Source organism: Kogia breviceps, chromosome 10 (assembly GCF_026419965.1).
Source record: "Kogia breviceps isolate mKogBre1 chromosome 10, mKogBre1 haplotype 1, whole genome shotgun sequence".
NCBI lineage: Eukaryota > Metazoa > Chordata > Mammalia > Artiodactyla > Physeteridae > Kogia > Kogia breviceps.
The window spans coordinates 49,547,889-49,565,026 of record NC_081319.1 but is presented as its reverse complement, the minus strand read 5'-3'; the positions used below and the strand labels follow the sequence as shown (position 1 = coordinate 49,565,026).

At 42.2% G+C, this 17,138-nt stretch overlaps 2 protein-coding genes across 7 annotated transcripts in view; one reads left to right on the top strand and one right to left on the bottom strand.

The window, feature by feature from the left end:
* The window catches only part of MLH1 (mutL homolog 1), a 71,458-nt gene extending 64,501 nt beyond the window's left edge, over window positions 1–6,957 (bottom strand). The window contains exons 1-3 of one of the 2 annotated variants that reach the window (XR_010835009.1): window positions 6,200–6,933; window positions 3,882–3,972; window positions 1,438–1,536 (exon numbers count right to left, since the gene is read on the bottom strand). Coding sequence is in view for 1 of the 2 variants with exons in the window: in XM_059077442.2 (XP_058933425.1) it covers window positions 1,438–1,536; window positions 3,882–3,972; window positions 6,200–6,315 (306 nt within the window). In the remaining variant the exon portion in view is untranslated. Of the gene's footprint in view, window positions 1–1,437; window positions 1,537–3,881; window positions 3,973–6,199 lie in introns of both variants that reach the window. The other variant, XM_059077442.2, reaches the window with a different exon arrangement.
* EPM2AIP1 (EPM2A interacting protein 1) lies at window positions 6,658–14,102 on the top strand. Of its 5 annotated transcripts, none has more exons than XM_059077344.2 (3): window positions 6,659–9,400; window positions 12,891–12,919; window positions 14,033–14,102. In XM_059077344.2, exon 1 carries the CDS (start codon window positions 6,797–6,799, stop codon window positions 8,621–8,623), a length of 1,827 nt encoding a protein of 608 aa, XP_058933327.1. In that variant the 5' UTR covers window positions 6,659–6,796; the 3' UTR covers window positions 8,624–9,400; window positions 12,891–12,919; window positions 14,033–14,102. The 5 variants fall into 5 exon arrangements, with proteins under 5 accessions (XP_066861844.1, XP_058933327.1, XP_066861843.1 ...); XM_067005742.1 differs by lacking the exon at window positions 14,033–14,102 and adding an exon at window positions 13,598–13,911; XM_067005741.1 differs by lacking the exon at window positions 14,033–14,102 and adding an exon at window positions 13,009–13,911.
* Window positions 14,103–17,138: the final 3,036 nt, after the last annotated feature.

The window sequence follows — 17,138 nt, the reverse complement described above, 5'->3', positions numbered from 1 at the left end:
TGAACAAAACACACTATATGTACATGAGTATTCACCAGAGCATTAAACACGAAAAAAATGGCAAAGAGCATAAATGTTCAACAGGAAATTATATAAATAGACTGCAGTATGTACAAGTAATAGAACAGGGACTTCCCTGGTGGCGCAGTGGTTAAGAATCCGCCTGCCAATGCAGGGGACATGGGTTCGATCCCTGGTCTGGGAGGATCCCACATGCTGTGGAGCAACTAAGCCCGTGTACAACTACTGAGCTCACGTGCCACAACTACTGAAGCCCATGCGTCTACAGCCCATGCTCCATGACAAGCGAAGCCACTGCAATGAGAAGCCCGTACAACGCAACAAAGAGTAGCCCCCGCTCGCCACAACTATAGAAAGCCCACGCGCAGCAACAAAGACCCAATGCAGCCGAAAATAAATAAGTTTATAAAGAAAAAGAACAGTATGTAGCCATTACAATTTATGTTTCCCTACATATATTGAATGATATCTTTATATCCAGAGTATTGTCATAAAAATATAAGATACTATTTTTATCCATTTTCTATTTAATATATCCCTATGATACATCATATAATTTCATTCACAGATATTTCAGAATATAACTTAAAAGAACTCAAAAAAAAAACCAATGAAACTATTTTTATACCAAGAAAATTAACAGTAATTTCTCCTTAATACCATCAAATAACCAATCTGTGTTCAAATATCTGTCTCAAAAAAATTTTAGTTTGTGCAAATCAGGATCCAAGTAAGATCAATACGTTGGAGCTGGTTCACATGCCTCTTAAATCCCTTCGAATCTATGCTTCTTCCTCCTTTCTTTACCTTTTTTCCCCCACGCAGTTTACTTTACAGGAAACAAGTCTTTTATCGTGTGATTTCCAGTCTCAGTACCATTTACCATGCTCCCCTGCTCCTTGAATTTTTCTGTATATGGGTACTTGGATCTAAGTATTGGTAAGATTCACATTTGATTTTGGACAAGAAAACTTGGTAGATGGTGCTATCTTCTTCCATCAAGAGACTTGCGGGGGGGTCTCTGTAGATACAGTTTATGGTGTATTAAGTATTTATGGATAGGGACGGTGGCAGGGAGGGAGACGCAAGAGGGACGAGATATGGGGATAAATGTATACATATAGCTGATTCACTTTCTTATAAAGCAGAAACTAACACACCATTTTAAGGTAATTATACTCCAATAAAGATGTTTAAAAAGTAAATAAATTTAATTAATTAATTAATTTTTTTTTTCAAGTATTTATGAACAATTCTCAGTTTTGGAAAATTGAATCTAAGTTTGTTTAGATTTGCATATATTTAACAAGTAAAAAGTATCATGTCTTATTGACCTGCTGAGAAATACATGCTGACAAATGGCAGAAATGTCATCACAGGAGGATGTTTTATACATTTATTCAATCCTCAGCTTACCTCCCCCCGAAAGCCATAGGTAGAAATACGAGCTAAATCCTCAAAGGACTGCAGTTTACTTGTGGTGAACCTCTCACACACAATCTCCAGATCTTCTTTCTAGAAGGTGCAAAAAAAATCAGTGAATAATTATGTACTCATTTTTCCAAATCTTTTTTCATTTCCCTTTTCTAGACTGAATCGGTCCTGCTGTTCCTTCTTCCTCTCTCGCCTCATTCCTCAGCCTCGTTTGCTGCTCCTGTCTCAGCTCCCCTGAGAGTGGATAATTCACAGTTCCATCCCTGGACCTCTGCTCTGTCTCCACTCACTGTCTTGATGATCTCACCCAGATTCACAGATTTTACAAAAATCATTACTGTATTAGAAAACTTCTTTATTAAAAATCTATAGGTACGGGCTTCCCTGGTGGCGCAGTGGTTGAGAATCCGCCTGCTGATGCAGGGGACACGGGTTCGTGCCCTGATCCAGGAGGATCCCACATGCTGCGGAGCGGCTGGGCCTGTGAGCTATGGCCGCTGAGCCTGCGCGACCGGAGCCTGTGCTCCGCAACAGGAGAGGCCACAACAGTGAGAGGCCCGCGTACCACAAAAAAAAAAAAAAAAAAAAAATCTATAGGTATATTTAATTGTAGTAAAATATACATGACAAGATTTACCATTTTAATCCTCTTTAAGTGTACAGTTCTGTGGCATGAAGTACATTCACACTGTTGTGCAACCATCACCAACATCCATGTCCAGAACTCTTTCATCTCCACAAACTGTACCCATTAAACAAAAGCTCTTGGGACTTCCCTGGTGGTCCAGTGGTTAGGGCTTCATGCTTCCATTGCAGGGGGCAAGGGTTCAATCCCTGGTCAGGGAACTAAGATGATCCCGCAGGCCATGCGGCACAGGCCCCCAACCCCCTGGTAACTACCATTCTACTTTCTGATTCTATGCATTTAACTACCCTAGGTACCTCATACAAGTGGAATCATATAGTACTTGTCCTTTTGTGACTGGCTAATTTCACTTAGCATACTGTCTTCAACGTTCATCCACATAGTAGCACTTGTCAAAATCTCACTTCTTTGTAAGGCTGAATAACATTCCATTGTATGTATCTATCACATTTTGTTTATCCATTCATCTGTGGATACTTGGGTTGCTTCCACTTTTTGGTTATCATGAATATGTTGCTATGAACATGAGTGTGCAAATCTCTTCAAGACCCTGCTTTCAGCTCTTCTGGGTATATACCCAGAAGTGGAGTTGCTGGATCATATGGCAATTGTTTAATTGTTTTGAGGAATCACCATACCATTTTCCACAATGGCTGTACTATTTTCTATTCCCACCAGCAACATACAAGGGTTCCAATTTCTCAACATCCTTGTCAATATTTTTTTTAATTTTTATTGTAGTTGAAATATTTTGTTTTTATTAATTACTTAATTAATTATAACAGCCATCCTAGTGAATGTCAAGTGGTATCTCACTGCAATTTTTATTTGTAGTTCCCTACTTACCAGTCATGTTGAGTTTCTCTTTATGTGAGTCTCATGGCTTTTAATACCATCAAAATGCAATACACCAAATTTTTATCTCCAGACTCACACATGTATCCAACTAACAGGCATCTTAAGTTCAACATACCCCAAAATGAATTTCTGATCTTCCCCCAAACCTGCTTGTTCCATAGCCTTCCCATCAGTAAATGGCAACTCTTTTTTTTTTCTATTTGCACAGGCCAAAACCTTGAAGTCATTCTTGACTTCTCTTTTTCTTACTCCCTGTACAAGCAAATTCTGAGAGCTTTGGTCTTCATCATCAACCCAGAATCTCACTGCTTCTTACATCTCTGTCACAACCAAACCGGTCCAAGGCACCATCACCCCTCTCCTGGACTGCTTCAAAAGCCTTCTCACTGCTTCTGTCCTGTCCTGCTACAGTCTATTTTCTGCATTGTAGACAAAAGAGTTCTTATAAAACTTGCCAAAGCATGTCACCTCTCTGCTCATAACCCTCTAAAGAGTAACCCATCTCATCCAGAGTAAAAGCCAAATATTTTACAACATCCTACAAGGTTCTACATGCTCAGCCTGGTTATCCTTCAGACCTCATTTCCTTTTAGGCTTCCACTCCCTCCACCACCCATTCTAGACACACCAACCCCCTTGCTAGTCATTAAGCGTGTCATGCAAGCTTCCATTTTGTGGTTTTTGTGTGTATTGTTCTCTTTGCTCAGGACACTCAACCTTTAAAGTTTCATGACTCGCTCCTTGACCTCCTTATTCTCCTGAACAGTGCCCAGCATGGAATAGGTACTCAATAAATATTTCTTTTTCAAACAATCCCATCCGTAAAAGCCTAAAGTTTCCACAGAGGGAAAAGTCCCGCCACTTCCTGCAGATGTAGCACAGGAAACACACAAACATCCTGCTGCTCTGAGGTTTTCCTTACCCTGATCCCGGTGCCATTGTCTTGGATCTGAATCAACTTCAGGCCTCCCTCTTTAATAACCACTTGAATACTTGTGGATTTTGCATCTAAACTGGCAAATCAAACAAAAAAATAATAATTTATTAGTCTGCAACTACTCTAATGCACATATTTTAATACAAGTCAAGGGATAAGAACAAATTCCAGGCAAATATAAGACTCATTGTGCTTTCCCTTTGTCTCACAGTCTCTGTGACTACATTGTTATCAGTTTACGTGCTGTGTGAGAGAAAGGGAAAGAAGAGAGGGACGGAGGGGGGAACCATCATTTCCAATAGGACATTCAGCAACATTTCTTTTCCTCTAGGAAAAAAAGAAAGAGAAGTTAGAAGTGGGACCTTTTAGCACATGCCTCTTTCTTACATACTTTTCAACTAATTCTACCATCTGTTACTCAAACTTTATTCAGCCTCAGGTTCCTAAATGACCCTTATAAAATGTCATTTAAAAAATTCTAGGGGGCTTCCCTGGTGGCGCAGTGGTTGAGAGTCTGCCTGCCGATGCAAGGGACATGGGTTCGTGCCCCGCTCCGGGAAGATCCCACATGCCACGGAGAGGCTGGGCCCGTGAGCCATGGCCGCTGAGCCTGCGCGTCCGGAGCCTATGCTCCGCAACGGGAGAGACCACAACAGTGAGAGGCCCGCGTACCGGGAAAAAAAAAAAAAAAACTAAATGTTTTTCTCTACTCTTTTCTTTATGAAAATATATTTATGTTGGGGGAAAGAAAAAATGGCAGTGCAGAAAGTTCTTTAAGAAGTCAATACATCTTTTTATTCCTTCAAAGAGTAACCTACAAGCAAAGAGTACCTACAGAGCTAGAGAAAGTAAATCCAGACTGAGGCTGCATGAGAAAGAGAAGTTTCCTCCTCCTCACACAGAAAATTCTTTATTCAGAAATAAGATATTAAGTTACTTAAATATTAAAGATCTTTCTCAGGAACCCCTGAATTGAAGTACTTAGCCGTCTTGACTTACGTATTAAAAAGAGCATAACTGGACTCCATACAAAATATCTGCTTAGAGAATTATAATCCACTGATATAATATGTGTAGTGTTGCTGTAGTCTTCTGGCACAGTACAGTAAACAGGCCCAAATCGTTCTGTCAGTTAATTCTAACACTGTAGAAACAAAAGCCAGCCTTTGTGAATTTAAAGTCAAAAGGAGAAACCGTCCCCAGTCTCCCTGCTCCTTCTTTTGTCTACCTAATTCTCTTCCTTTCTCTCAGTGGTCCTTTCAGACCCACTGTTCTTTCAGTCCCATTACCCACGATGGTTGTTTGTATTTTCACAACAATCCCTTTACAAACCTACCAATCTTCGATGGGACATTTTTTTCCTTTTAACGTATAGATTTTATTAACATCAATGCTTTTTTTTTTTTTCCGGTACGCGGGCCTCTCACTGTTGTGGCCACTCCCGTTGCAGAGCACAGGCTCCGGATGCACAGGCTCAGCGGCCATGGCTCACGGGCCCAGCCGCTCCGCGGCATGCCCGGACCGGGGCACGAACCTGTGTCCCCTGCATCGGCAGGCGGACTCTCAACCACTGCGCCACCAGGGAAGCCCAACATCAATGCATTTTAACACAAAGGATCTGACACAACGCTTAGGTACATTATGAGCCTGTGTCCTTTTTAAAGTTTACACCCAACTTTCCACGTTTTTAATCTCTTCCTTCCACAAGGTTTGTGTGACAGTTCTAAACTTCAGAATCCACAAAATCAGATATCTTCGAAGTGACCCCGCAAAAAGTAAAGGGCAGGAAAATCCTAAGTGGGGTCAATCACTTGGCAATGGGGAAATCACAAGTTAAACCCCAAGTCCACCGTCCTCTCCTAAAATCCCAGCAATTTATTTAGAATAAAACTCAAAATGAATTGCACTTCTGAATGTAGATGGATGACTTCTGGAATAAGCAAGAAACTGATAACACATAGTACCCTCCGAAGGATGAAAGAAGGGTTGTTTTCCCTTTTTAAATTATAAAAATTTTATACATTTAAAAATTTGCACCTTCCGCATATATAATTTTTAAAGGACTTCTCTTAATGGCAACATGAAAATATTCTGTAACCCTCTCCTTGCCCCGCAACAACCCTAAAGTCTCGCGAGGACGCTCGAGGACCCGTGAGAGGCGAAGGCAAGACCCCCAGCCTCCGCCGCCGCCGCGGCCCTGCGCCGCACAGGCTTTGGCTCCGGGCAGGGAGGCGTGTCCGCCCTATCCTGAGCATCGGCCCGTTAAGTCGTAGCCTCTAAGGAATCCTTGACTCCCTTCGTACCAGTTCTCAATCATCTCCTTGATGGCATTAGCCGGGCGCTGGATAACTTCCCCTGCCGCGATGCGGTTCACCACTGTCTCGTCCAGCCGCCGGATAACCCCCGCTACCAGCGACATTTTGGCGCCAGAGGAGCCCAAGTCACGGCAAGAGCGAACTGGAAGTGCTTTCAACCAATCCCCTTAGAGGTTCGTGCCCACATCTTCCCATCAACTCTGCTGACGCCATCCTGCCCCACCCTCTAGAGGCAGAGCCGCTTCCGGGCCAGTGAGCTATTGATTGGGCAGCTTGAATGCCAGTCAAGTCTGTAAGTTCCGGTTCTTAGTCCCGCCCTAAGGAGGCTTCAGTCCACTTTGCAGCTAGAAGGATGTGCGCCTGCGCACTAAAAATCGCAGTCCACTCTTCCTATTGGCTCATGTCTGGGGTTGAGGAATACGAAATCTCCAGCCAATAGGAACAGAGGTGTCGGAGCCGCAGGTTGGTGTCCCCAGCTGGGGTGATCTGGCGCAGAGTGGAGGAGGTGCTTGCGGCTCGCTCCTGCTCCTCCCCTCTTCTTGCGGCCTCCCGGAGGTCGGCCCAGCTCCTGTGGCCTCCCGTGAAATGTGGATGACGCCCAAGAGGAGCAAAATGGAAATCGACGAGTCTCGGGGGTTCCGGGCCGAGTGGACCCAGCGGTACCTAGTGGTGGAGCCTCCGGAGGGCGAGGGCGCCCTGTGCCTGGTGTGTCGCCGCCTGGTCGTAGCCACCGGCGAACCCGACGTCAGGCACCACTACGAGGCCGAGCACGACTATTACGAGCGGTATGTGGGGGAGGGCGAGCGCGCGGCCCTGGTGGAGCGTCTGCGTCAGGGCGACTTGCCCGAGGCCGCCCCGCTCACTCCGGAGGAGAGAGCTGCTCGTGCAGGTCTCGGGCTCGCCCGCCTCTTGGCCTTGAAGGGTTGCGGCTGGGGCGAGGGGGACTTTGTGCACCGGTGCATGGAGGTTATGCTGAGAGATGTGCTGCCCGATCACGTAAGCGTTCTGGATGGCATTGATTTATCTCCGGAGATCACGCGGCAGAGGGTCCTGGACATTAACCAAAATCTACGCAGTCAGCTTTTTAACCGAGCCAAGAACTTTAAAGCCTATTCCCTTGCCTTGGACGACCAGGCTTTTGTGGCCTATGAGAACTACCTCCTGGTCTTTGTCCGCGGCGTAGGCCACGATTTGGAGGTGCAAGAAGAGCTTCTGACCATAATCAACCTGACTCATCACTTCAGTGTTGGTGCCCTCATGGCGGCAATCCTTGAGGCCCTGCAGACGGCAGGGCTTAGCCTGCAGCGGATGGTTGGACTGACCACGACCCACACTCTGAGGATGATTGGTGAGAACTCAGGACTGGTGTCATACATGAGAGAAAAGGCTGTAAGCCCCAACTGTTGGAATGTGATCCATTATTCAGGATTTCTTCACTTGGAACTGTTGAGCTCCTACGATGTAGATGTTAATCAAATCGTAAATGCCGTATCTGAATGGATAGTTTTGATTAAGACCAGAGGCGTTAGGCGGCCCGAATTTCAGGCTTTACTAACTGAATCTGAATCAGAGCACGGTGAAAGGGTTAATGGACGGTGTCTGAACAATTGGCTTAGAAAAGGGAGGACTTTAAAACTAATATTTTCTTTAAGAAAAGAGATTAAAACATTCTTGGTTTCGATAGGGGCAACAACGGTCCATTTCACAGACAAGGAATGGCTTTGTGACTTTGGCTTCTTGGTGGATATTATGGACCACCTTCGAGAACTTAGCGAACTATTGAGAGTGAGTAAAGTCTTTGCTGCTGCTGCTTTTGACCATATTTGTGCCTTTGAAGTGAAGCTGAATTTACTTCAGAGACATATCGAGGAAAAAAATCTAACACACTTTGCCGCCTTGAGCCAAGTTGTTGATGAGCTTAAAGGGCATCTTCAAGAAGACGAAAAAATACTCGATCCTGATAGGTATCGAGTGGTGATCTGTCGCCTACAAAAAGAGTTTGAGAGACATTTCAAGGACCTCAAGTTCATTAAAAAGGACTTAGAACTTTTTGCAAATCCATTTAGCTTTAAACCTGAATATGCACCTATTTCAGTAAGGGTGGAGCTAACAAAACTTCAAGCAAATACTAACCTTTGGAACGAATACAGAACCAAAGACTTAGGGCAGTTCTATGCCGGATTGTCGGCTGAATCTTACCCGATTATCAAAGGGGTTGCCTGTAAGGTGGCATCCTTGTTTGATAGTAGCAAAATCTGTGAAAAGGCTTTTTCATATTTGACTCGAAACCAACACACTTTGAGCCAGCCGTTGACAGATGAACACCTCCACGCCCTGTTTCGGATTGCCACCACTGATATAGAGCCGCATTGGGATGATCTTGTGAGAGGAAGAAATGAATCAAATCCATAAACTTTTGTAGTACAACGTTGAAACACTCAACAAGAATCCAATTCTAAAAGCAGACATCTGTTTGATTTTCAAGTTTACTAATTTGGATAGTGGGAAAGCACCACATTATTCATCCAAATTGCTCACAATTCAAATTCTTCAGACATATTTTTTTTTCCATCTCAAGAGGCAGCATGGGACTGAAACATGCAGACACCTTTTTTTAAAACTTAATTTGATGGCAAAGTCATTATCTTTTGCTTTTATAATATAACTGTTTTTAAAGACATTTAGTACTAATAATGTGAGTTGAATTAGAAGTCTGCTTTTAAGGTGTTTCAAAGAAACTTTAGCTCTTATCTTAACAAAGTGTTAAAATTCTGATGCATATAGTCTGAAATTATCAACTGCTTAAATATATGTTTGAGCCAATTTGCAGAAACTCACATGGCAAGTGCAGAAGTTTCTGAAAAGGAGGAACGTACATACAGTGGAGGTATTTTGTCGAACTATCAGAATGTTGAGACTATTTTTTTTAGACATATTTCTGAGTCTGAAGTAAATATTGACATATTTCCTCCCTCTCACCTCCCTCCCACCCGCCCTAGTGATAATGATATTACTAATACAGAAAATAAGCACGTAAAATTTTAGTCAGAGGAACAAGAATTTTTTTTTAATTGCTAGTTTAGGAGGCTTCCTGCAGTCTGGAGATCAGACTAACCAATTTTTGGAGGTTTCCCCTGAATTTTTCACAATTGGGTGCTGTTTTATGAGCTTGCCTACTAAAGGACAACGGTAAGTATAGACTCTTAGGGGTTGCCCACTAGTAATTCTTTTTTCTACTCTAGACAGTTTGGCCCTGTCAAAAAAGGATGAGGAAAAAAAGATGTTTGCATCCCAGGATCAGGAGGTGTGAGATATTGTAGCTAATTTGTCCTATCTGCATGAGTGTTGCAGCTTTATAAAGAAATCCTGCTTAAAGGAAACCCTTTATTTTAAAGTGATATAATATCAAATGTTGTTTGTTGCTGGAAATGGATTTATTATAAATTTGATACTATCCCACACATTGTGTATTTAAGACAGTGCACAAGTGGAAATATTTAACTCTCAAGAAGCAGCTTTATTTATAGATTGTAGCACTTCGTATTTCTAAGTGAGACATCTGCTTTGTGCTAAAACTAATTTTCAAACTTATGTTAACCATGAAAAGGAAATCTTACAGTAAAGCCAAATATGTGAAATGATTTAAGAAGAGGACCCAACTTAGAGATCCTCTCAAGTACAATTTGAAAACTTGTGTTCAAGTCCTGTCTTAACTATTGTAATGCAGTTTTCTGTGGCCACTAATTCAGCAAATTCAAGGAACCAGAATACAAACAAGAATTTAGAAGGAACTGAAGCCTGAGCTATCAAAATAGATGCCATAAAGAGCCCAAGAACCAAAATTCTGCCAGTGGTTCTCCACCAGAGACAGTATGCCCTCTTTCCAGAGGATGTTGGGAGACATAAAGGGGACTGTTTTTTTTTTTCTTTTTTAGTTGTATGCGGGCCTCTCACTGTTGTGGCCTCTCCCATTGCGGAGCACAGGCTCTGGACGCGCAGGCTCAGCGGCCATGGCTCACAGGCCCAGCCGCTCCGCGGCATGTGGGATCTTCCCAGACAGGGGCACGAACCCGTGTCCCCTGCATCAGCAGGCGGACTCTCAGCCACTGCGCCACCAGGGAAGCCCAAGGGGACTGTTTTAATTGTCACACTTATTGAGGGAAGTTCTGCTGGCATGTAAGCGTGAACGACACCCCATCCCCCGCAGTGCATAGGACAGCACAGCACAATAAAGACTTATTCCTCCCAAAGTGCCAGTAGACCCCCTGTGTAGATCCTCTTATATTTCGAGGGACAGGGCAAATTACCGGTAGAAGCAGAATTAGAAGGGCAAGTTGGGAAGACTGAAAATACTTGGTAACAGAAACTAATTCCAACATTCCAAGTTTGGCTGGTAAGATGCAATCAAGGCCTTGCTAGGTTCTGGTAGCTCACAATAGCATTTATAAATCAGTAATTGGTATTGAACCAGATTAAAGGGCTCTGTTCTATTATACATAATTGGTTTAGGGCCAAAAAGAACGTGTAATGTATTACTAAGATACTTAGCAAGAAGGGTCAAGTTAAGATTTGGGTTAACAGGAAGTAAACTTAAATATCTGGAAAAACAACACAGTGAAAAACCAAACAACAACAACAAAAATCTACCGGTAATTTCCCAATAGTTTGGCGTATTCTCTTTCGTGGCAGGTGCTTTATTGAAAGGATAATTGGAAGACCTGAAAGCTGTTTCTGCTTTCTAACCCCAGTTCCTTAAATATTGAACTCTTGTACATTTTGTGAAGTTCCACTATATATTTTGCTTAAGGTAATAATAAGATTAGTTATATAGTCAGTGAATGTGGGGGAGGCATAAGCTAAGAATTTTAAATTCACCCTGAACAATAGAGAATTGCCATAAACTAGTCTTTGTAAAAAAGAAAAAAAAAGTGTGTATTTTACTGTTTTCTGTACTAAGTAATTCTGTAACTGCATGGCAGTCTTTAAAAATTTCTTTTATAAAATAGTTGTTACTAGTCCTGTTGTATCAGTGAATATAGTTAAAATAAGTACTATTTTTTAAAAACTCTATGTCCCCATATCTCCCATTCCTACTAGTTTTTTAAAAGATTTGTCTGTGTTTCCATTCTCCCATATTGCTGCTGAGCCTGCTCTACCAAGCTTACTAAGTCCTTGTCAATATTCCTACCCTCTTTACACCACTGGCCACCCTTCATTAAATACTTGTTTAGTTTGCCTTCAGGGAGATACCATCTCCAAGTATGCTTTCTCAGTCTTTGCTGTCACCTCTTTCCCTTAGACATCTGTGTCCTTGGGATTTTTAAATTTGGTTTTAAGCTGTCTTATTCTACATCATCTCCGTAGCTGATCTATTTTTTCTTTCATGGCTTCACTTACCAACTTCATGCAAATGACTCCCACATTCATATCTCCTTTGTAGACCTTTCCTGATTCCTATATCTAATTGCTAACTTAAGTCCACTTTGCTGTCTCATAGGCACCACAACATGTCCTAGACCTTGCCCCCCAAACCTGCTCCTCCTTTCCTGGTCCCTCTCAGTAAATGGCACCACCACTGCCAACCATTCAGTTGCCCTGACCCAAGCCCCAAACCCAGTTAGCCATGACTTTTCCCTCTTCATCCATCACATCCACTCACACACACCTTTCTGTTAAGCCTGTTGCCTAAACTTTTCTTGATTCTACAATGCTACTATCCCGATCAAGGCCATCAACCTACCTAAATTATAGCACTGGCCTTCTCAGGCTCCATTTCTCTGGTTGTGATCCCTTTCACAGTGCAGCCAGATTTTTCCAAAAGACATATCTGGTCATATCACTCCTCTGCTTTCACCACTGCTCTTAGGATAAGGCTGTTCGAGTTTCAGTTTATATGCCACTTCCTCTAGGAAGCCTTCATCAATACCCTCTAGACTAGGTGCCCCTACTGTGTACTCCCTAAATACCCTGTTCTTCCCCAGCCATATACTTAGCACACTTTGTTGTTCCTTCTTATTGATCAGTGCTAGACTGTAAGCTTCACAGGGGCTGGGACCAGATATATGCCTGCACACTGCTCTATCTAGTGCTTAGCACAATGCCTGACATTTCAATAAATGTTTGTATGAATAAATACTTGTATAATGCTTTACGATCTTTGCAGCCCTTGCCTAGTCTCCTTTGACCTTCACGGTGGTCCTGCCGTACCTGCTTGCTGGGTCATTGTTATCCACATATTACAGATCAAGAAATGAAACTAAGTTCTTTGTGACTAGGGAATTGTATTCCTAGAATTTAGTTCAGTGCTTGGCATGTGCCTCAAATATTTACCATGTGAATGTTGTTGAGGAAACAAACTTAGATTGCAGTTTGCCCTAGTAAACGTAAGTAGTAAAGCTGAGTATACTCACATAAATCCACCATGTAATATTGTCTTTACCTCCTTGATGTAGAAGTCTTTTTTTTTTTTTTAAGTTCTAAAGGGAGGCTTGCAAAGGAACCTGGATGAGAAAGATTGGACAACTATTTAGTGGACTAAAACAATACCTCAGTAATTTAAAAGTTGCATTCAGTATTGGAAAAAGATAATGCTGCTTAAGAGTAAATATCCATTTTCCTTCTGTAAGCATCAGCCCTAGGAGAAAATGGCATCTTATTTACTTGCTCTTTTCCTTTACAGATAATTTCTGGCTCTTCTGGGATTTTAAAGTAAGTAAATTTAACAAAATGTTAGAAGAATGACTCAGTCAGCCCTTCTGGTCACTAGATATTCAGTTCACTTGCTTTTCTACCTGCAGAATGTCCTCATCACCTCCCCAAGGAAGGTAACCCGAAAGTGACATCTGGTCAATGTGTACTTCTTAGATTTGCTATGTTTCTTTGCTTTCTTGTTCGCATGCCTCTCTGAACTTAATTTCTGGGTAACTTGGGCTTTCAGGCTTTGTGGGAGAGCCATACCCTTAGTCTCTTTTTCCCTGAGCCATTTTTTTCCAGTTTAAGGGATTAACCAGTGTTACACTCTTAGTTGGACTTTTAATCTGAGGCCCATTAACTAAGTCAGAGGTTGTAACAGTAGGTGTGATAGTTATCCAGTGATTTGATCCTTGCTGCAAAAGTGGGTTTTAGTCAACCTTTGGCGAATAGGATTTCTCGCTTTTATCTCTTTGTAATTGAGAAGTAACTTCTTCCTACCCAGTAAGTACTTGAGTTTGTGAACTCTCTTTATTCCCTTGCTTTTTTGCTTGCAAACTGAATAATTCTTTTCTGAGTTCATCTCTTTCCTGTCTATTTTGTCAAATGGGGCCAACAGCAACCATAACATACTTTGTTTTCTTGTGTTTTGGGGGGTTTTTTTCTTGAATAAAGTATAGATTCTCTGCTTTCCAGGTTCTCTCCAGACAGTTTCATCACTCCATTAATATGCATCGCCCCTGCATAAGTTATTTCTTCCATCTTCCATTAGCAATTTCCTGAATGCCTGGCAACTAAGCCAATGTTCAGTATGCTAGGTTTTTCGAAAACAGAACCAGTTTCTGTATCAGAATGGGCTAGGTTGCTGTGCGGTAACAACCCGAAAATCCTAGCTGTTCTCTTGTAGCTTGGCTAGGGGCTTTGTTCTAAGTCGGGGATTAAAGAACTATGGCCATGGGCAAAATCTGTCCTGCTGCCTGTTTCTGTAAATAAAGTTTTATTGGAAAATAGCCTTGCCCATTTGTATGTATTGTCTGGCTGCCTTTGCTCTACAGTGGTAGAGTCACGTAGTTGTGGAAGAAAGTGTCTGGCCCACAAAGTCTAAAATATTTACTGTGTGACCCTTTACAGAAAATGTTCGCTGATCCCTGCTCTAAGTGGTCCTCATCCTAGGACTCAGGCTGACCAAGCAGATATGTATGGTGTGGCTGCTCATTTTGGGAAATGAAAAAGTCTGACAAATCACTGATAGGCCGGCCCTTAAAGCACTTTCACTGGCCAAAGGAAATCACATGGCCACACCAAAGTTCAAGGAGGAGTGTAATCCCTCCTCGTGCCTTGGAAGAGAACCCGAAATATTTGGAAGACGATACTACCAGCTACACATACAGTTATATCTCCCTATTTATAAAATTTCTTTGAAAATATTTTTTCTTTTTAATTGAGGTGAAATTACGTTCAGTAAAATGCAAATATTTAATGTACACCTCAGTGGATTTTTATATACACCCTTGAATCCATCACCCAAATCAAGATATTGAGCATTTCTAGTACCCCAGTCAGTGCCCTATGCCCCCCATACACACAACAAATAACCGCTATTCTGACCTTTATCACCATGGATTACTTTTTCTTTATATATATATATATTTTTTTTTTTTTTTTTTTTTTTTTTTTTTTTTGCGGTACGCGGGCTTCTCGCTGTTGTGGCCTCTCCCATTGCGGAGCACAGGCTCCGGACGCACAGCCTCAGCGGCCATGGCTCACGGGCCCAGCCGCTCCGCGGCATGTGGGATCTTCCCGGACCAGGGCACGAACCTGTGTCCCCTGCATCGGCAGGCGGACTCTCAACCACTGCGCCACCAGGGAAGCTCCACCGTGGATTACTTTTGTCTGTTTTAAAGCTTCATGTAAATGTAATAATTATATGTACTATTTTGTTCAACATTGTGTCTGTGAGTCATCCATGTTGCGTGTAGCAGCAATTCGTTTTTACGTCTGTGTAGTATACCATTGTATGACTTATACCACAATTTATGAATCCATTCTACTGTTGATGGAAATTTTGTTTGTTTCCAGTTTGTGGTTGTTATGAATAAAGTTACTATGAACATTTTTGTGTCTGTCAGTGAACGTGAGCACTCATTTTTCTTGGTATTCTCCTTGGTATATACCCTGCTTCCATACTTCCCTCATAAATATTCGCACTGCAACTAAACTGATCCTTAATTTTAAAATATAAATCAGCATGCCAGTCCTCTGTTCAGAGTCCTCCAGTGGCTTACTATCACAATTAGAATAAGATCCAAGGTCTATCATGGTCTGCAAGATCTGTGCCCACACACTCTTTTTCTTCCTACCCCATCTTACATCATAACCTTTAGCCCTTCCCTTCCCCCAACTTGCTCTGCTGTGTACTAGACACTGCTAGTAAATTGGGGATTGAAGATAAATGGTTTGACCCCGTCCTTAAAGTGGTTGTAGTCTACATAGATAATTTTAACAAGCCATGACACTGATTTATGTTGTCAATTACTAGTTCTGTAGGGAATAAGAGGCAAATATGCCCTATGATTAAAATAATTAGTATAACATAATTTACAATAATATTTAGCTCCTGGAAGGGATTTAGAGATGTAAGATTAAAATGTAAAACCCTGTTGATGAATTCAAGAAACGTGTTAAGGTCTCGCATTTTAGTTCCACTGATTATGAATTAGAGTTCACCAACTTGGTTACATTATTACAATTTACTATTACATGTTCGCTTCCATGAGAGGTAGGTGGGGGCTGAAAGGGGTGAACAGGGGTGAGAAGGCATTGGAATAAATAAGTGCTGATACATACCGCAGAGCGGTTGGGCCCGTGAGCCATGGCCGCAGAGCCTGCGCGTCCGGAGCCTGTGCTCCGCAATGGGAGAGGCCACAACAGTGAGAGGCCTGCGTACCGGGGAAAAAAAAAAAAAAAGTGCTGATATTAAGCACAGTCCAAAATAGCAGTCATAACAAAGGCGTCCTTAAATTATTGGTACATTATTGGTTATTATAAAATAACTGAAAGAATTTGACTTAAGCACTTACCACATTTTTATAACGTTACTAATGTGTCAATACAATGAAGTAACAATAAACTGCACATATTTAAGGTATAAAATTTGTTTTGACATAAATGCATGAAACTCACCACAATCAAAATATTTCCTACCCTCAAAAGTTTGCCAATTTGGTTTTGACTAATGGGAAGGAAATTTTACTCCAATTTAAGGGGGAGGATGTCTCTCAGAACCACCACTGTCAACTTCCCTCCATTTGCCAGCCAGCCTCATACACCTCCGTGGCTCTCCATCACTACCCCACTCCAGGGCCATTGACCAACTAACCCAGTCTCATATGCCAGTTCCGCATTTCTGGGCAGGAACCTGTGGTAGTCCAGTCTTTGATGTCTTCCCTGAGGCCAGAGTGATGGTTGTGAAGGGAAGGGTCCCATAACGTATTTGATAGGGATTTCTGGTTGTGAGAACCAACAAGCACTAGCTTAAAGGGAAAGAAGGGAATGCTTAGAGAAATACACAAGTATTTTACAGAAGCAATGTGGGAGAATTGAATTCAGTGGTCATTCAGCGATTATTTAATGAAGGCCCGCTAGAGCCAGGCACTGGTCTGGACACTGGAGATTCAGATTTTGAAGCCAAATAAATTTCCTACCCTCATGGATCTTGTGTGTTCCCTCTGCACGTCTGCTTCATTCTTCTCTCTGAACACCAGCCTCCACTGCTCATATATATATTTTTAATGGGAGAACACTGTTATGACTGGAAAGATATTTTTCTTAAAAGGGGTCCAAAACACACACTTCAGGCCCCCAGTCCTGCGGTTGGGGTGGGTTGAAGAGGAAGACTCTACAGAAGAGTTTGGGCTGGGCAGACACACCAAAAGTTGTCTATCACATCTCTGGAGGTTAAGCAACCACTGATATCCAAAACCATTCCGATGGATTTATTGTCTCCTGTTATCAGAGTTCTCATTGATCCTTCTGAGTCAGAATTTATAGAACTGAATGTTAAAGAACCCATAGAAAGCTCATTTATCCCAACTCCTTTACAGGTAAAGAAATTGGGTCCCAGATTGGGGGCTAAGGTTATTCTGAATTACGCAGCAGAACCGGTTTCCCCTCAAGGGATACACATAACAGTATCTTTGAGCTGTTTAGCATATACTGAAACGCCCACCAGGTGGGA

Coding starts and splice junctions, on each gene's coding strand:
- EPM2AIP1 (XM_059077344.2), top strand. CDS start 6,797: ATGTGGATGACGCCCAAGAGGAGCAAAATGGAAATCGACGAGTCTCGG.